At 37.1% G+C, this 19433-nt stretch overlaps 1 protein-coding gene across 3 annotated transcripts in view; it reads left to right on the top strand.

Moving 5' to 3' along the window:
* The first annotated feature begins 1356 nt into the window (after positions 1 to 1356).
* LOC120773437 (tyrosine-protein phosphatase 10D-like) overlaps positions 1357 to 19433 on the top strand; it is a 179185-nt gene continuing 161108 nt past the window's right edge. For all 3 annotated transcript variants that reach the window (XM_040102319.1, XM_040102318.1, XM_040102320.1), the window contains exons 1-2: positions 1357 to 1580; positions 9917 to 10640. In XM_040102319.1, coding sequence (XP_039958253.1) covers positions 10311 to 10640 — 330 coding nt within the window. In that variant the 5' untranslated portion in view covers positions 1357 to 1580; positions 9917 to 10310. The remainder of the gene's footprint in view (positions 1581 to 9916; positions 10641 to 19433) is intronic.

The raw sequence follows: 19433 nt of genomic DNA, 5'->3' as shown, positions 1-19433 counted from the left end.
GGATATAACCGAAATTTCTTACATGACCGCCTCTTTGTTATACCCTGAACAGGGTATATTAAGTTTACCATCGTGTTTGCAGCGCTCAGCAGGAAACGTGGGAGACTCTATGAAGTATTTATATATACAAATGACTAGACTGACGAGCTGAGTCGATACAGCCATGTCCGTCACTTGTCTCGTCCTGAAATTTTGAACCCATCTTTTTCTCCCGAACAAGCTACTCATTTGTCGAAGTCGTCGATATTGGACCAATATAGGTTATAGTTGGAATACAAAGTAGCCGATCAAAACCACGATTCCCTTTTATGCCATAAGGTGTCACAGTAAGACGTATTAAAGCTTCGGTACAACCGAAGTTAACGTGTTTTCTAGATTTTTTTTCCCCCAAAGAGAGGGCCTTTCAAACTGCTTTCAAAATGCTGACCTTTTTTATGCGATTTCAAAAAAGATGACTGAAATATGGACGATGATCCATCATCAACTCCTCGACCCACACCAACACAGTCTTCGCCAGATTCACCAACACAAGAACACAATACTGAGCATTAAATTGGTTTCGTGGTGCTAACACCGACAGACCAAAAAGTTTCCGTATCAGAGACAAGCCAACTTACCTGAAAGGTGTAACATTTTATTTTTTCTCTTCAAAGAGTACGCGAACGGCCGAACAATTTGCATTTCCTTAACCGGAAACCTTTAAACTTGTCTAATTCACAACATTTCCGGTCATTAGCCCGCAGGTGCCAATCTCAGCTACACGCCTACAGCGGTTCAAAACTTGACTAAGCGCAAAACAATTTCACCTCGGATTGTAAAAAAGAGTTGAAATAAGCACGCAATATCGTAAAGCACACTTTATCGTACGTGATAAAAACAACTTTACTCCGAAAGCTGAAATTTTATTTTTTTCTTTATTAGCGAAGTTGAGTACCAATGCAAAAGAGACGATTTGTAACTGTAGATGGCGCAGTACACAGTAATTGTATTTAGATGCAATATCCAGCATCATATTATTAACTGATGTATTGCTGTTATGCATTTATTTTATATATTTTGTTATTTTCTAAATTTTAAAAAGTCCAAGAAAAATTTTCGCTTTCCAAAAAATTTGAAACATTATTTGCATCCGAAGAGAAAAAGATAAGCGAATAAATAAAAAATAAAAATAGTAGCATCCAACAGTGTTGCAATTTTGTCTACCGCTGCTGACGTTGCCACCTAGTGTCTATTACTGCAATCGCCTCTCCAGAGAGAGAGAGAGCGAGAGCACGAGGGTAGAGTTGCCAATTGCCTGCGCTACACCAAACCAAGGCGATTGCGGCTGTTTACATTTATTGGTGTTTGATACGTGAACGCGCACAGACAGGAAAATTCTTGTTCGGATCGCGCGCAGTGTGTTTTGTGATTTTGCCAGCAAAGGCAAAAGCAAAGTGTTCGGTATGCGTGTAGAAAAAGTGTCAGTGCGTTTGTGTTTGTGTTTGTCTACTGGCTGAAAGGAGAAGAGCCGCAAAAGCAAATGTTCAAATCGGCGACAAAAACAATAATTTTTATGGCGTAAAAAAGGAAATAAATATACAGTAAGTGTGTTTGTGCGTGAAGTGAATTTGTAATGAGGAAGTGTGTTTGCTACATTGAAGTTGCAAAGGCAAACCTATAAAAAAAATTCATTTGAAAACTACAACAGCAAAGCGTAGCGCTGAGAATCTCTTTGTTTGTGAGTGCGTCCGTGTGTGTATGCCTCCATAATTGCGGGAGTGTAGCACTGTGTCGACGTCTGCATGCAGGTACATAGATACATGGCGTTGAGCGTGTGAGTGTGTATTTACATACATATGAGGCAGCAACAAGCAAATTTAGTGGCGACACCGTTGTGCAACAACAAAGTGTAAACAAAACAAACAAAAAGAAACGTGAATATGTGTGTGTGTATGCACACAGCTGATAAAGTGAAAATTGTGTGGAAATACAAATTGTTTGCGCAAAAAAATTAAACTTCGCATACAAGCACATGCATGTACATACATGTGTACACCGAGATGTCTGTAGGCATTGCAGTGTTTATAAACATGTTACCAGCAACATTGAATGTTAGCCCAAAGGTGTTCGGTGGGCGTACGCCCACGCAAACAAGTGGATATGTAGTGAAAAATGAAGAAATAACAATTTTCTACAATAAGATTGCAAAATATTTCATATTTAGTCTGTCTTTCATAAAAAAAATTTGAGCGCATATTCTTCGATACTAATTGCTATGTTTTAATTATTTTTTCATTACCCAGAATACATACATATGTATGTACACTAAACAAGGTACTATATAGTATATCATTTGCCCAGCAGGAAAAGTGCAGGATGAGGTTTATATGCACGAATTAGTTCCTCAATTTTTGAGTTATCGACACATGTTCTTTTCTTTCAAGAAGCAGCTAATTTAGTATAATCACCGCTATCGAACCACTATAGCATACAGCTGGCATAGAAATGTTTTTGTATGGAAAATATTTTTATTTGACGAGATATCTTCACAAAATTTGGCATAGACTATGATCCAAAGCATTGCTGCAATCTCCGAACAAATCATTCAGATCGGCCCACTATAGCATACAGTTGCCATACAAACTGAACGTTCAAAATCAAGATACATACAACTATTTTTATGACTTTCTATGCTATAAAACATGAACCTGTAAAGGGTATTATGCTTTTGTCCAAAGTTCTAACATTTATTTTTTTAATTTTCACGTGACGCCGTCACATCCCATTAATAGTCAACGACCAAATATACGAAATTTCACCGCACTCGTTTAGTTAGTAATTTGTTTTTGTTTATTTCTTTCATGTGTTACCTTTGCTTTTGTTATACTATGTATTATTTCTTTTTCGTACTCATTCCACATTTTTCGCCTTCAAATAAACTCCGAAGTCGCTGTCTGCGTTTGCGTTTGTGTTTTTGTGACTGGTTTTCTACTCGCTGGTTGTTTGTTGGCTTATTGGCTCATGTCTTATAGTAGCTTATTGCTCATTGTTAATTTTTAACCAGTCTCTTATTGTTTTTGTACACATACCCACCTATTGTTTTTGTTTTCTGTTAATTGCGAACGTCCACACTTGCCTGTGACGGCGTCGGTGACTTCGTTTTCGTACTAATTTGAAATTCCAAAAATGTGAAACTCAAGTCCAAGAAATGTTAATACCAACGAAAGAAAGACAACAATAAAGAAAGTGTTTTTGCGCTGCGCGTGCTTAGGCCATGCCCCTGTCATTCCACGAAGAAAGCAGGCAATAATTTTTAAACAAAACCGTAAAGTTAACGTTTAAAATTAAACGGTCTTCAATTGGCTGTAACAGGAACCTGGAGAAGCGTCTCAGTCAGTTCATACTTATTTTAATAACGAATTCAAAGGGTTTCTTTTCTGTATCCCAGAAATAACGGACAAGAAGGCTTATATGGTGTTCAGGAGCTGATAAAATGAATATTTTATTTATTTTTAGTCAGAGGAGATAAACGCATTTTTCTCGAAACATTGTTTCCAGATGCGGTGGGGAAAACTTCTCAGTTGATTTTTATTGATATATGTACATGCATACATATGTACATATGTATATATGTATATCAGTTAATGATCGAAGCAATCCCATTTTGAATACTAATTTGAATTGTAAATTTGGGAAACCATCTTTTAATTCCGTTGCTTTGGTCTTCCATCGAAAAGATGTTACTAAACATTTTTAGAAACCATCTTTCGCCTTCACCTTTCCGGTATTCTTAACGAAAGGCAATATTAACTGATAAACTGACCCTATATTCTGACTCTTTCTTCTAGTATATTCAATATTAATATTGATTCATATGTACAATGTGTGTCTTGGGATCTAGACATAGAATGTTATATTTCATCCTAGTTCAAGATTTTTGATTTGTCATGCTATTTTGATATGATTTCACATACATACTTAAATACATACTTATGTATGTATGGAGCAAGTAGAGGATTTCAACCAGTTTTGAAAGCTCCGAACCCACAAGATGTCTGCAGCAGTCCCTCCTAATTTCTCTCTTCAGAAAACTACAATCGAAAGTTTCAACGGGACTAAAAAATACAGACACTAATGGTTTTTTTTAGAAGATTTACGAAATCTTCGCTCAAAGTTGGCATTAAAATAAAATTTATATTTACATATATTATACGAGTATAATATTGGTGTCTCAAAATCACCAGTAAAGTGTTCTTGTACTTTAAGGGAGAACAATATTTTCGAAAAACTGACTGCTTAGGACATAAGTATAAAACCCTCAACAGGGTTTATTAAGTTTGCCCCGAACTTTATAACAGCCAGATAGAAACGTCGGAAGTTCTATAAAATTATCCTACAGTTTTTGAGATATCCATCGGAAATTTTGCATACGTCTTTTTTCCTCAAGAAGCTGCCCTTTTATCGGAACCGCCGACATCGAACCACTATAGCATAGTACTTGTAAGGAAAACTTTTTCATTTGACGAGATATCATCAAGGAATTTGACATAAGTTATTGTTTAAGGCAATTGTGCAATATCCGAAGAAATTTTCCAGATCCGATCACTATAGCATATAGCGGGCATAAAAACTGCACGATCATCAAGTTCTTCTAAGAAATATCTCGTATTTTTAGAAGACATGTAATACATGTCTTCGTTGCTACCGAAGTTAACGTTTTTTCTTGTTTTGATATTCTTTCAATCAGATCCAGCGCCAAAAAGCGCTAATTTCGACGAAAAGTTTTGAAATCAACAGCCCTTACTCCTCAGCCTTATTATAATTAATATTTATAAAGTAATGTGACTACCAAATTTTACTTAAAATAATTAATTATACAAAAATTGTATTTTTTCCACCAAAAATTACCGAAGTTTCGCTGAAACCCATTTGAAAATTTCCCAAATCAAAACCAAAAAATCGGCGCTTACCTGTTTTGGCGCAGCAGCCAACTTGTTGTAGGTACTTATAACTTAATTTTAAATCATTTTTTATTGCCAACTTTACATTTTGCCCATCGCGCATTTTGCGGTTGTTGCCGTTGTCAGTGTTGTTGTTGTTATTAGTTGTTTTAAATAAAATTTAAAAATCTTGTCCCAAATTCAATGTTGGCCGACAGCGACGGGCGGGCAACAGGCAGCCGGAGGCAAAGGCAAGCGAGCGGGCAAACACGTTTTGCCAGATACTTCAAACCATAACCGCTTCTCATCGGTAGGCAGGCAGCCACAAACACACACGTAGTACATCGTTAGTAAGCGCTCGTACAGCGCACAGCCGCACAATAATAACAGAAACAGCGAAAAGCAATTCGACTTCAAAATATGCCGCTCACTACAACATAACTCAGCTTACTGCCAGCAATACCAGTATGACGCACGCACATATATGTATGTACATACATGCATATGCATATGTACTCGTACATGTGTGTTTGACGTTCCGCCCAACACGGTGTCCCACTCACTCACTAATTTTACCTGCCTTTATTCAGCTCACACTTGGCCCGTCGGTTGGCAATTCGACATAAACAACAACAGGCAATTGCATTGTACTTAGCTTGCATCAACATACATACATACATACATACATATTTGCATATGAACCTATACGAGCATGTGTATATATAAGTACGTATGTATGTAAGTGCTGTGCAGCGCTGTTGTTGCACTCATTGTATGGCATTTCTTGCTTTTCATATTAATTCTTATTAACTTGCATTTACATTTTTTTGTTTTATTCACCGTTGCCTTTGCCTGACATTCCAGTTTCCTCATGACTTTGCTCTGCAAGTCTCTTAACACTCTTGCCTGTCGTCGCAGCACTCGAGTGCGATCTGTGTTGTTTTAAATATATTTCATTTAACCATTTTACGAGTTTTACTATTATGATTGTTTACCTATGCGCGACGCATTGTCAGATATACATACATATGAATGACTGTATGTAAGGCTGGCTGCCAGCCCCTCGCAATGTGGGTTCTCGATCAAAAGCGATCATGCAAAAATCCATTTGTTGTGATGCCGATAACTGGTTTGCTCTAGCTGACTGCCTGATTGTTTAACTGAATGTTAGTATCATTGTCTGCACGTAGTACTTTTCGATATAAACTTTACATCGGCAGACCTTGTTTCTGCCACAGGTATTTATTTTGACTAGCCTGATATGTATGTATGTAGCAGATGATTGTCAAGTATTGTTGGCCCTTAGTAAAAATAAGCATCTAACATCTGTAAACATCTGAGGTCCCCACGGTATGTTACACTAGAGGACGTATCGATAGTGAGGCCCGAGAGTCTGTTAAAATTCGCGTCAAGCCCAAGCATCTAGTAACTGAACTCCATCTGGTATCGCAATGGACGAAAACTGGTCTATGCGTGGCTCATTGGCCTGCCAGATAGACATAACCTAACCTTGTAAAAATAACCCTCAATATCGACACATTCACGACCCTATAAATTTTCATATCAAACTTGGTCCAGAAAAAAGTTTTCTCTAATTCTGGCATTTTAGACTATGCCACGAAATACATACATACATATGTTCCCAAAAATTATCTTTCAATTTTGACTTTATCCCTATAAATATTGTCTCTCTCAAGTCGAATCGTCGATATTAAGCTCTCCTCTTATTTTTTTTTTACATCAAGAACTTAGTAACTACTTTATGGAGGCCTAACATCTTTAATACAAATCTGGATTATAACAATTTAGTCTATATAAAGACATTTTCAAACAGCAATTCCAGCTAAATAGTTGACTGAAAAATTGTTTAAAAAGTAGCTTGACTAATCTTCATCGAGTACGAGTATTATTCAGAGGAGAAGGTACATACATATAAGACAAATACCAGGGAATTTTTACTCCGAATAAAAAAATTACATTTTTATTTTAAATTGTACTGAGCGAGGTATGTACATAAAAATGTTGGGGCCTGCTTTCCTTCATCACCTGATTTAACAGGCCCACCATACTGAAAAAACATTTTTAGCAAAATTCGTTGTTTTTATTTAAAAATAGCTTCCTTGAAGGGCACTGATTATAGAGACCCTCCAACTTTTGATACCATTTTTAGTACGATTTGATATCTGCTTCAAAATAGGCCTCAGTTTCGGCAATCGCATCTTGATTCGACGAAAATTTCTTCCCAGCAACAATTCTTTTGAGATCTGAGAACAGAAGATTGCCGCTGGTGGCCAGATCTGGAGAATACGTGGGATGCGAAAGCATTTCGAAGTCCAATTCATGGATTTTTGACATCGTTTTCATAGACTTGTGACACGGTACATTGTCTTGGTAAAACAGAGCTTTCGGTTTCTTCAAATGCGACCGTTTTTTGGAGATTTCGTCCTTCAAACGATTCAACAACACGTTGTAATTGTCACAGTTGATGGTCCTTCATTTTTCAAGGTGGTCAACAAAAAGTATACAAGGTTGTCAATCGAAAATTATAAACGCCATAACCTTCACAGTCGACTGTTGCGTGTTTTTTCACGCTCTGGGGCGAGTTCTTCTTGTGCAGTCCGCACGGATGGTTGTCGATTGGACTACGGAGTGAAATATTGGATCCATGAGTCATCCATTGTCACATATCAACGCGAAAACTCAGCTTTATTACGCTTGAACATCTCCATACAGTGGTCCGAATCATCAACTCGTCATTGTTCTTGGTCAAAAGTGAGCTTAGACGGGAGTAACTTTGCACAGAGCTTTCTCACACCTAAATATTTGTGAAATAATGTGCATGTTCTGTTGATATCTTTAGAGCGTCTCTAATGTTATCATTGAGCGATAGCGATTCCCATTCACAGCAACGTGCCGGCCTTGATCATCACGGAAGAGATACGTCCCAATCACGCCGCCGGCCCATAAACCGCACCAAACCCGGATGCAATGGTGACTCATGGAGTACTTGTAGATTGTTGCCTGAGCAATAACTCATATTTTGCTTATTGACCAAGCCATTTTTCAAGAAATTAGCCTCATCGCTGAAGATGATTTTTCAATGAAAATTCGGATAATTTTCAAGATTTTGCTTAGCCCAATTCACGAACACACGACGATTCTGGTGATCAATCGGCTTCAGTTCTTGCGTCAATTTGATCTTGTAAGGATGTAGGCCATTTCGCAAATAAGCCACAACGACGTCACAGAGATGCTCAACGCTTGAGAACCACGTGTGAGAGACTTATTTGGGTCTTCCTCAATTGATGCGCTAGCGTCAGCAATATTCTCGACACTACGGGCAGTTCTTTATCGCACTGGCATCGGAACGTTTTGTACTGTGCTAGTGGATTTGAATTTTTCCTCGAGACGCTAAATTTTTGATCTGACAGAATGATTATGACAACCATAACTTGAATGTAGCGCTCTTAAAGTTGAGGCCACTGACTTCGAATTTCGATAGTAAATTTTAATAATTTTGATTCGTTGTTGGATCGTACATATATCTTTCCAGATCTTACTGAAAAGAAATGTCAAAAGCGCGAAAAAATATGGCGTCGTTTGTATCAAATCTATTCTAAACTATTACAATTCCACTAAATCACGATTTTTACTTATAAAATTATGACAGTTAATCTCACTGCTAAACAAAATATCAATAAAAAACCCGCTTTACACACCTTAAAATATAAATTTTCGAAATAAAAATGTCATGTCTGCGAGAATAAAGCATCTCCAGCAACTAATTAGCAACATTTCAGTCACATCTAGAAATTATGAATATTTTAGTAAATAATATTGCGACTCGCAGCTCGCGATTTCAGCGACTGATTTAACTTTGACAACAATAAAATCGCAATTTTTATGCGAGAATAATTTTCACTACTAATTAACAGTGCCGTGCAAATAGCTAATTATCACACGATGCAAACGGACGGACAGTGGCGAAACACGCTTGTAAACAGTTACAGAGTGGCACGGAAATTTCAGCGAATTCTAACGAAATATGCCACAAATAATATTAATTGCTATTTGCTTAACGGAAAGCAAATAAAATCGTAGTTAATTTGCAGCTAATTGCCGCGCACTGCATTGGGTTTTTAGAATGCAAATACTAAGGCAATTGACGGTTTAATGCTTACTGTAAAAATATGCAGGGAAGCAGAAATATGGATACAGAGTTGACTGAGTCTATGGATAAACAATAGTAAATATCAATATGAATATCAGTTATTTTAATTGTGAGCAAAAACAAAGCAAAATAATAAAGTAAAGGAAGTAAAGAGTGAGGAAAAGAGAGAGAGAGAGAGAGAGAGCCAGTGCACAGCTGAGCGCTGCGCTTTTTTAGCAGTGATTTTTGTTTGTATTTACTAGCTTAACTGTCAGTTTGACGTTTATAGCCAAGTCAAGTGTCATTTGGCCAGTGAGTGGCTCAAAACATACACGCTCTCTCGCTGCTCTTTGTGTTAGTGCGTCATTCAAAACAATTTGTTGCGCTGGCTAAGTGCGAGCGCCAACTTTTCGCTTTTCGAAGCGTCAATAAAAGTGATTTTAATTAAATGCCTTTTGTGACTTTTAATTTTGGTTTCTAGTGGCTCCCGATCAAATTGTGGCAACATTGCAATTGACGTGAAAAGTAATTGAAATTGAATATTTGTGTGTGTATGCAGCAAATAAAATAAAATTGTTGTGCATTTAGTAAAATGAAGTTGAAGAGCACGAGAGCGAGAGCGACTTGCATGAGAAGCCATAGCAATGCCGCACACACATACATACTTAGCATATTCAAAGGCATTGTTGGCAGGAGAGCAAATGAGCGTTGCGCTCGCGCTTAAGCTTGGGTTGGCTTAAAAATTACTCAGCCACTCGATCAGTCGGTTATTGCTACGCGACACAAACCAAGTCTTATTTACAAATTTCAATTTTAATGCATTTTCAACTTTTTTCCCACCAAACAGCAGCTGTCTAACGAATTTTACATATCAGTAAAGTGAAAAAATATATTCGAAATTGTTTTCTAAAATTCCAATGAAAGTGAAAACCGCGAAATCATGCAATCGTTGCAATACAAAACTAGCAACAATTTTATTTGGCAATAAAAGCAACTCGAAAAAGTAAAATTTCAGCGCACAAAGTTGCAAAACGCATTTGGCCACATAATAATCGCAACAAAAGAAATTCATAAATACCCGAAAAAATAGTAAAAAAGTGAAATTAATTATAACAAAAGTCAAATCAACACAAAAGTGAGCAAAAAGCTAGAAATAAAAAATAAAGTGAAAAAAGCAAAAGAAAAAAATCAAAATCACTTCCATTCAAAAGTAAATAAAAGTGACGGTTGTGCGTCTGCGAATGACAGCCAACCAAGTGAGCAGCGACTCGGCTGCCAAAAAGGCTGCTACACTACCAACAATAGCAACAAAAACAGCAGTAGCAACAACAATGCTGCCAACAACACAAGCGGCCACGCTCAGTTGTGGAGTTGGCGCATCTAAAGCGAGTAACGAAACAACATTTCGAATACAAAAGCAAAATCAGCAACAACAACAACAACCACAGCAACAGCAACAAACAATGCAGACGACGTCATGCAGTAAGCAGCAGCAACAACAACAGAGCAAGCATGCACAACTACAACGAAACTTACTCATTGGATTAATTTTAACAGCATTTTGCGCACAGGTGAGTCGCCGCAACGCATACAAAAGCAATTTCTTATACATGTAAATATGTACATACATATGTATATTTATGATCTATAAAAGTTATTATATATGTACAGTGAACTAAAGCTAAAGTGTACATAGTCTGAATTTCCAAAAGTTCGAAAAGTGCCAAAAAAAAATTCTTCAAACTTTGGGAAGTGGTTATGTTCAATGTTCGACCACTCCCCTATTGTTCTTCAAACTTTGAAAATTTTATTTTTTACTCTATTTTCCTATGGAGCACATACATACAAGTACATACATATATGGGTACTTTTTAGCCGAATTAAAGTACTAAATTTAGATTCAAATTAAGATATATAGAAAACAGTTCCAAGTTCAGACACATTATTGCAACAGAAAATGCAATGTGATCAAATTTGACCCGGACTGACAAAGAAGCAACCATAGTTTCAAATATTTTAATATAAATCTAAAACTTACCGATCCAAACGGTGTTAGAACTCCGAAAGTATAGCCCTTGGCCGGTTAAAATCCTGGTCAATGCCGGTAACGTAGAACCGGCTGTTGTGGAAGTTTTGGCGTAAATCTTTACTATCGCCTTCAAAATAGACTGTCAAGTAATAATGAAATTTTCCATATAATCCCTATAAGCTTTGACTGGGTTGACCTTCAATGCCTTCTGCGATGTTTGGTTTTCGGTTTCGGCTCATTTGTCATTTGTTGTCAGCTTTTGATAGAGCCTCCATCGACTCTTTGCAGATGCTCGATTTATTTGGCTTCTCCTTCATAATTGGTTTCCATTCGTCTATTCCGAAAGCGGCAATCAAATGCGAATACGAAGTCTATTAATTTCTTTGCGGGGTATAAGCTTCAGTTTGAGGCCTGCTACGGCGTCGCTATTTTTAGCAACGCTACCCCTTAGGAAGTCCAAGCCTGGTGCGTGCACTTGAAGTCACTGTAGTCTTTCAGCGTTTCCGAGAAATCAAGCCGGGCAGTGATCCGCCGGGTTGTCGAGTACACCGATAAGTACCAGACTCGACAATTTGACGTCGATCTCTGCCTATATTTAGTTTTTTGCACACAGTTTCTAATGGTTCGTTGTGGGAACGGTTCCTCTTCTGCGAGTTTGGTTTGACGGTTCGATGGCTTCCTTTTCAGGAAACTTTGGTATTTCTCCACTATATCTACTGTAAGTACAAATACTGCCCTCTAGTACCGGGATATCCTCATTTGATTCTGATACTTTTTTCGCTTTTCACGTTGTACCTTACCTTTGGCTGTCAGTGTACTGGTTGGTACTCATGATCGTCTTGGAGGTGGACGGTTCCATATTAAGGATTTGGATATTTTCGTTGGTACCTTTTGTTTTTCAGTCTCTGGTGGTGTGCTTTGGCTAGTACAACCAGTAGTACTCTTGTTCGTCTCTCGACTGGAGATGAGAAGCTTGTGTTTAGCTGATTTCGTTATAATGACCCGTTCCGGCCCCTTTGTAATGTTTGTCCTTGTTCTTGTCGAAATTTTACTCATCGAGGTGTCATTTGTCGTTGTTGTTGTTATTTTTGTTTTCGTTCATTGTCCCGACTGCCGGATAGGGTTGGTCACTCGTTCCATGAGCCGGTTCGCATTGAAAAAGCATTTATTATCTCCGACCTCGCAAGAGCATCGAAGGGAACCGTTCGCTATCAGCTACTGAATTAGCGCCGGCTAAACATTCAACCATAACTCGACAACTTGGCTTAGGGTGATGTTAGTGCGGGTATCCTCACACTTTACGGAAATTTATAGAAATATATCCCTATATTCGGAGCAGTATGTGATATGCCTTTTGGTCCCACTAAAATCGAACAGTGTGGCAACCACACTCTTAAACAAAATCACTTTTCCTCTTCTGACATTTGAATGTTTATTTCCTTGTGATCGAAAACAGAGTCACGTTTACTAATTTCCACCTTCACTTTTTTCTTTAATTTGCATTCCACTTTGCGTAGACTATTTAATGAAAATAAGAAGCAGAAACCCCCATTCTGTCTACAGCATGAGTAAAATCAAAAGCTCCATTTAAAAGTCAAGTGTTTTGTTTTTCTGCTTTGTAGTTTATTTGTACGCTTATAAACTCACTTCTCTACACTTTGCTTTCCAAAAATATTTTAGCGGAATTTATGTGCCACTTTAGTGTTTTCAAGGTTTCCCCCATTCAACTCTCTGTTAAGTTGAGATCTTTTGTGTCGTTTTTACTGTTTCAAATGTTTATTTTAACTTTGTGTTTGAATTTAAACCTTTAAACGCAACATTTTGGGCGTTACTTTGTAACTGCCGCTGCACTTGTTGCAGGATTATGTAATTTTCATAATTTGAAAAAATAGTATATATTGGTTGCCACCTCTAAAAACGGTGTACTAACCGGGTTGCCATGTATAATTGGTTGTAAGCGGGTGAAGGACTGACGATTGGACTTACATTCATGTGAGTGACTATATGTTTTTTGAAGATGTGTAGCTAGGCACTACACTATTTAGCTCCAGCTTAGCTTCCTTTCCCTTTTTAATTGAGTTACGACAGCTTTGCATATGAATACGTTATGTTTGAAAAATACCTAATTTAGTTCGTAAAATTTACGAAACCTTTTTATATATGCCTATCTTTTTATATCTTCAAACTCATTTTTTTTATATTTTTTTTTAAATACAAAGTCCATCAGTTGTTTTGTAACTCTGTTTTATTATAATTTTCCATTTAATTTGTCTTAAGTTGCATATAAAATTACATTATAATAGACAATGACACATTTGCGCCATTCGTGACAGCTTGTCACAATGTCAGCTGACCATCAAATGTCACCCGACAGCAAATCAACTCACTTACGTGTATGCTGCGTTATGTGTTCCAACACGACAAGTTGCGCGAGACGAGTGAAATCGATAATGTTGTAGACATGCGAAAATATTTATAAAATACTCAGCTAAAGATTTTGAACAATAATTTCGTGATGGGTGCTTTGATTTCTAGGTATAAAAGATGTTACTTGACGTTTATCAAAGACGAACCAACGTTCGAGAAGAGGGACTTGGGCGTTGAATAATCTTAATTCTTCACTAATTTCTATTTAGTACGATGTATTGTATTAGTGTCTGTTACACGAAACTGGATAAGATCCTTGAAAAAATGCGAATCGGATGCAGGAAGTGGGATCTCGTGTGTGGAGCGCAGGCAACCCGAAAACCGCTGTCATCGGTACGGTCTAGTTATGCAGCAGTCTAGACGCTACTAAAGTAGATGTGACTCCTAACTATAAATATATCTTCGTATGACACCTTCATCCACTTCCCAAGCTGACCCTCAAAGTCATTAATATAGGATCTTGCAAATATGGGACAATCAAGAAGAAAGTAATGATATGTTTTTACCTTGACTCCTTTTAAGCAAATTTTGATATTGGTTTCCGGTAAGATTTGTAAGATTTTCAACCTTACCGCGTGGACACCAATAGGACAAGTTATAACTCATAAAATTAGGGTAACTTTTCTTATGATTTACTTTGGGCCAGAAGAATCTTGCGACTGCCGTGACTGCGACTAGTCCAGTGCACCCAGCTCCAGGCCGAGGTAAAGGTGACCGCACACAACCGATCCAGTCTCACTCTAGGGATAGCGAGGCTGAGGTACCTGAAAAATGACCCCAGTAATTAGAGAATGCCTATACTTGTTGAGGACGAAAAGCTTCCTGGTCCTCTAGCAATTTACTTTGGACCAGAAGAATCTTGCGACTGCCGCGACTGCGAGTTATTCAGCGCTCATCAATCTCCCGGCAGGTCTAGTTGACAAAGAGTAAACAGCAAGATGACAGCGAGTCCCACTCTACTTTGCCAACACATCAGTTAAGCAGTTGCCTGCGACATCGCTATGACCTGCTACTAAAACTAATTTTTTTAGGAGTTATCAGATGTGGTTGAGAGGTAAAAAATTACAAAAGAACAATATTGGAGCTTCTGAAACTACGGATTTGGATTTATATGCCACCCAGGACTGTAAACTCTACAGCATTCGTCAAAATTTTTTGGTGAACGTTCTTTTCACTGTAATAACAACAAGAACTGGGGTCTCGTGAGGTCCCACTTTCGTTTAAACCCCACATAATTCAAATTTCAAAGTGTCAAATGACTTTTTTGTTATAAACGTTACTCAAACTTGTCTATATTTAAGGTGATTACGCGATATTCTGAAATATACACGTTACCCGTAGGCTTCTGTTCTCAAAATGTGCTCGATACTTTCCAACCCTTGCAACTTACTGCTTGGTTTGTAGAGGCAATATAAAATTGATCTCCGCAATTTGAGTTTCTCGTCGACAAAGTGGCAGACTGTGGCATCATAACACCATTCTCACATTAGCCACACACACCCACACATACACCATGTAAAATTGTGGGTACAAATTAGAGACACATGAGAAACAAGAAATAATAATGGCCTGAAATTATGCTGGTAATAAATGCCATAATTGTGCCAGCACGCAGCTAGAAATGTACCTACATATGTATAGGGAACTTTTATACATACATACATACATATTCCTATGTAGGTATTTTCTCATATGCTCGAAAAGCTTGCTACCAGTCAAGCAAAATTTCAGCCATTGTCTGGCGTTTAAATTGCCATCAGCCAGCCACAAGTTTTGGCGGTGAAATTTTTCACTTTTCTACTTCTGCCACTTAATCTAGTCAGCGGCTTTATATGGATGAATGTGTTGCCTCTAACGTGTGCTCCACCTTTCCCCTAGGTTTTTGCTTAAATGTTCCTCAAACAATAATTTGCATAAAATAACATATAGCGAAGCTCTCAGGTGGTGCTACACCAATATATACCAACTCTACTTATACATATATTTCATATTCATTACTTATTTACCAACGCTCGGCATAGTTCTCGTCATCCGTCAGCCACTGGGTTCAAAACAGCTGACATTTCACAGCTTACAGTTATTCTGTATAAACATTACTTATTTATATTCATATTCCCACAGAAATTACTGCTTGTTCCAAAGAGAAATCATTACATATTCATATGTACACACATATAATATCAATTAAGAGTTCATAACTTTCGCCTTAATGTGCAAAAATTTTGAGCTTTCGAGACAATGGCAAATACATAAGTATGTAAGTCAAACAATAAAAATATAATTTACTGCAAAAGAAAGTTAATGACAGTAAAAAAATAGTACAAAAGTAATCGTTTTGGGTACTTAAAATTACTACTGGAAGTGGCATTCGTGCTGGCTCTTATTCACTAATAATTTCATGAGTATCATTAGAAATCTAAACCCAAAACTTTTTAAAGAAAAACTCACGTATTTATTGCTTTAGCACTGATTTATTCTCTCCAATTTTCCGCTCCAAACGGAGTTAAAGACGATACTATATATATATAAAGGTGATCCATTTCGAGGTTCCCTACTTTTTTAAAGAAAGCAACTTCATATTTAATGGGGAATGATGATTATCATTCGAAAGAACATTCTTTGGCATTTATTTTTTGAAGATTATCTCTTTCAAATGTTGGCCGCGGCTACTTGTCAGATGGTCCATCCGTTAAGTCCAATTTACGATGACTCGTTCGAGCATTTCGACTGGTAACTGAAAACAGCTGACATTTCACAGCTTTAACTGACGAATGACACGCATGATATTTGGCATCAAAGCCTAAATCGAAGCGCGATAGTCCGCATAGAGTTTAGACTTTACATATCCCCACAGGAAAAAGTCTAATGGTGCGATATCACACATTCTTGGTAGTCAATCGATGGGTCCAAAACTTGAAATTATCTGCTCACCGAAGAGTTCTATCAATAAATCCATTGATTGATGCGATGTGTTGGAAGTGGCGCCGTCTTGTTGAAACCAAATGTCGCCAAGATCGTGAGCTTCAATTTTAGGCATCAAATAGTCGGTTGTCATTACGAGATAATGGTCGCTATTGACAGTTACGTTCTCACCGGCATCATTTTTGAAGAAATATGGACCGATGATTCCGCAAACCAAACCAAACCGTTTTTTTCTGAATCAAATGGCAGTCTTGAATATCTTTAGGTTGCCCTTCGTCCCAAATGCGGCAATTTTACTTGTTTACATACCCATTGAGCCAGAAGTGTGCCGCATCGCTAAACAAAATTTGGTTCGAAAACGTCGAATCTCCTTGGAACCTTTCAACAGCCAGTAGAGCGAAGCGATGTCGCTTAAAAAGATCGAACGGCTTCACTTCTTGCACAAGCTGTATTTTATACGCTTACAATTTAAGATCTCGACGTTAAATACGCGACGTCGATTCCATACGTTAGTCTAAACGGTGCCGAATTGCCTCTCTACGATCTTCGTGTACACTCTCAACTACGGCTGCTATATTTTCCTCATTTATTTTTATATAGAAAACTGTTAAAACTTAAAATATTTTGCATCAGCCTCTCTATACATACATAACTATACATAAATAAGCACGAAAAACTTAACTTCATAATTTTAATTAAATTATTTATTAATACAGTGTCAGAAACTACTTTTTGACATACTTACGTAATTGGGTGTCAGCATATCTGATGAAGCGGTTACACATCGGAGGCGTCGAAACGCATGCCACTAAAACGCCTGCTTGATTAAATTATTTGAAAACTACGCATAGTTCATTTGCACTTTCAGTCATACAATACAGTGTGTTAAATAAGTCGTGGTACAGCTTTTAACTTTTCCGGCTTTAACACTGAGCAACAGTGAAAACTCCAGACCGCAGTTGTATAATATTCCTTTACATAAACAGCAACAAATTCATAATTTATTAAAAACACGGAGTATGACTGAAACTTTTGCTTGTGGACAATTTCACGTCTTCTCTTGAAGTTTTAAAAATTTACTTTCTCCATAGGAAACCTCATAATATTCAATGCCCTGAAAGAAACCACTAATTAGCGAGGTCATTAGGTGATATGATCTTTTTCGCTAAAATAATTCGATCCAGAGGAAAATGTTATATTGTTATATGACTTACGGAACCGAAAACTACAGAACAACTGATTCAAGATTGCCCAGCACTTTGTAGAAGCAGGCTCAAGTCCCTTGGATGCATCTGCGTGGACAGGAATCGCATCACCTCTATCGCGAACAGCAAGCTGCTGGAATTGTTCAGAGTGCTGGATCTTTGTGACCATATGTGATATAGGAAAGGGCACAATAGACTAAAGGTCTCAGTTCAAAAGCTCAATTATTTTCTATCTAACTTCTATTACTTGTATATAACATCTTTATTTCGATTGGGTATATAGGAGAAAGCCAAATTACAAATTCATTGTGAAAAAAATTCAACAATTCTCGTTAACATTTGTATGCTTAAATTTTTAGGTTCAGACCTACAAAGAGAAATGTTAATGAGGCAAGGGCAAAAAATGTCATCCGAAATCTGAGCTGGTTAAATCTGACATGTCTACACTACTTTCAGAAGATTCGAAGTTCTAAACAATTTTTGAATGACTTTAGAATCTTCGTTAGCAATTATTTTTAGTAATTTGGAAGTTTCTAATTATTTTTTGAAAATTATATTTACGAAATTTCGATTACTTTGTTGTTGTTTTGTAGAGAAGTTCTCTGTTTCTTTTTTCTTTATTAACGGATTATGTGAATTTCGACGGCCAGAAAAATGCATATTTTCATGGATTTTTTTTATATAATAAATTGCTTACTTATGTCCAACTTCCGAACATATCAAAACGCAACGCGTCTCCTCGCGCTGGTCAGCATAACAGGCGAAAGGCATCTAAAATTAAATTTCATCAGTTAGTAGACGAGTACAGATCGCAGATAAACGTAATATATAGAAAAAAATAATTGGAACTCGTTCGATCACCGATCACGAGGTCTTTCTGTTTAATAACTGTGAAAAATATTATTAAGATCACTTCACCAGTTTATGAATATGATGTTTCTAGAAAAACGCTCTACCAAAGGTTGTATATCCTATCCTTTTTGTTGGGGTTGCCTTGAAACTTTGGGGAAAAAGTTCTGGATAGGTCATAGTATTTCACAAAATAAACAAGTAAGGAAGGGCTAAGTTCGGGTGTCACCGAACATTTTATACTCTCGCATGATAAAGTGATAATCGAGATTTCATTATCCGTCTTTTATATATTTTTCAAATGCCGTATTTGTGTAATAACTGTGAAAAATATTATTAAGATCACTTCACCAGTTTATGAATATGATGTTTCTAGAAAAACGCTATCAAAAATTTAAATCCCAACCGGTATAGTCTGATGGACCTCTGGCCCAAAGGTTGTATATTCTATCCTTTTTGTTGCGGTTGCCTTGAAACTTTGGGGAAAAAGTTCTGGGTAGGTCATAATATTTCACAAAATAAAAAAGCGATTTAGAAATTTCAAAACCCATGAAAAAGAGTTTTTGTTTGAGAGCAAATTAATTATTTGTTTTCATCCACTGTACTCGTAGTATTGTCAGAAACTTCTTCATTGGCGTGGACACCGCTAATGCGGTTATAGGTGGCATATTTCTCGAGCACCTTCACTTACGACGCATACTTAGTAATCTCAAAATATTCATTGGCGTAGACACCGCTAATGCGGTTATAGGTGGCATATTTCTCGAGCACCTTCACTTACGACGCATACTGTTTATTCGTAGGTATGCAACTATAAATCTATTGCACAGTTGTACTTTTATGATATACATATACATAAGTATGATGCTTTACTAGTTAGTTGCATTTTTTTGCTGTAAAGTGGAATGTTCGCACTTTAAACAATTATAAAA

This window comes from Bactrocera tryoni, chromosome 4 (assembly GCF_016617805.1).
Source record: "Bactrocera tryoni isolate S06 chromosome 4, CSIRO_BtryS06_freeze2, whole genome shotgun sequence".
NCBI classification, from domain to species: Eukaryota; Metazoa; Arthropoda; class Insecta; order Diptera; family Tephritidae; genus Bactrocera; species Bactrocera tryoni.
This window is presented reverse-complemented; position numbering and strand designations above follow the sequence as displayed.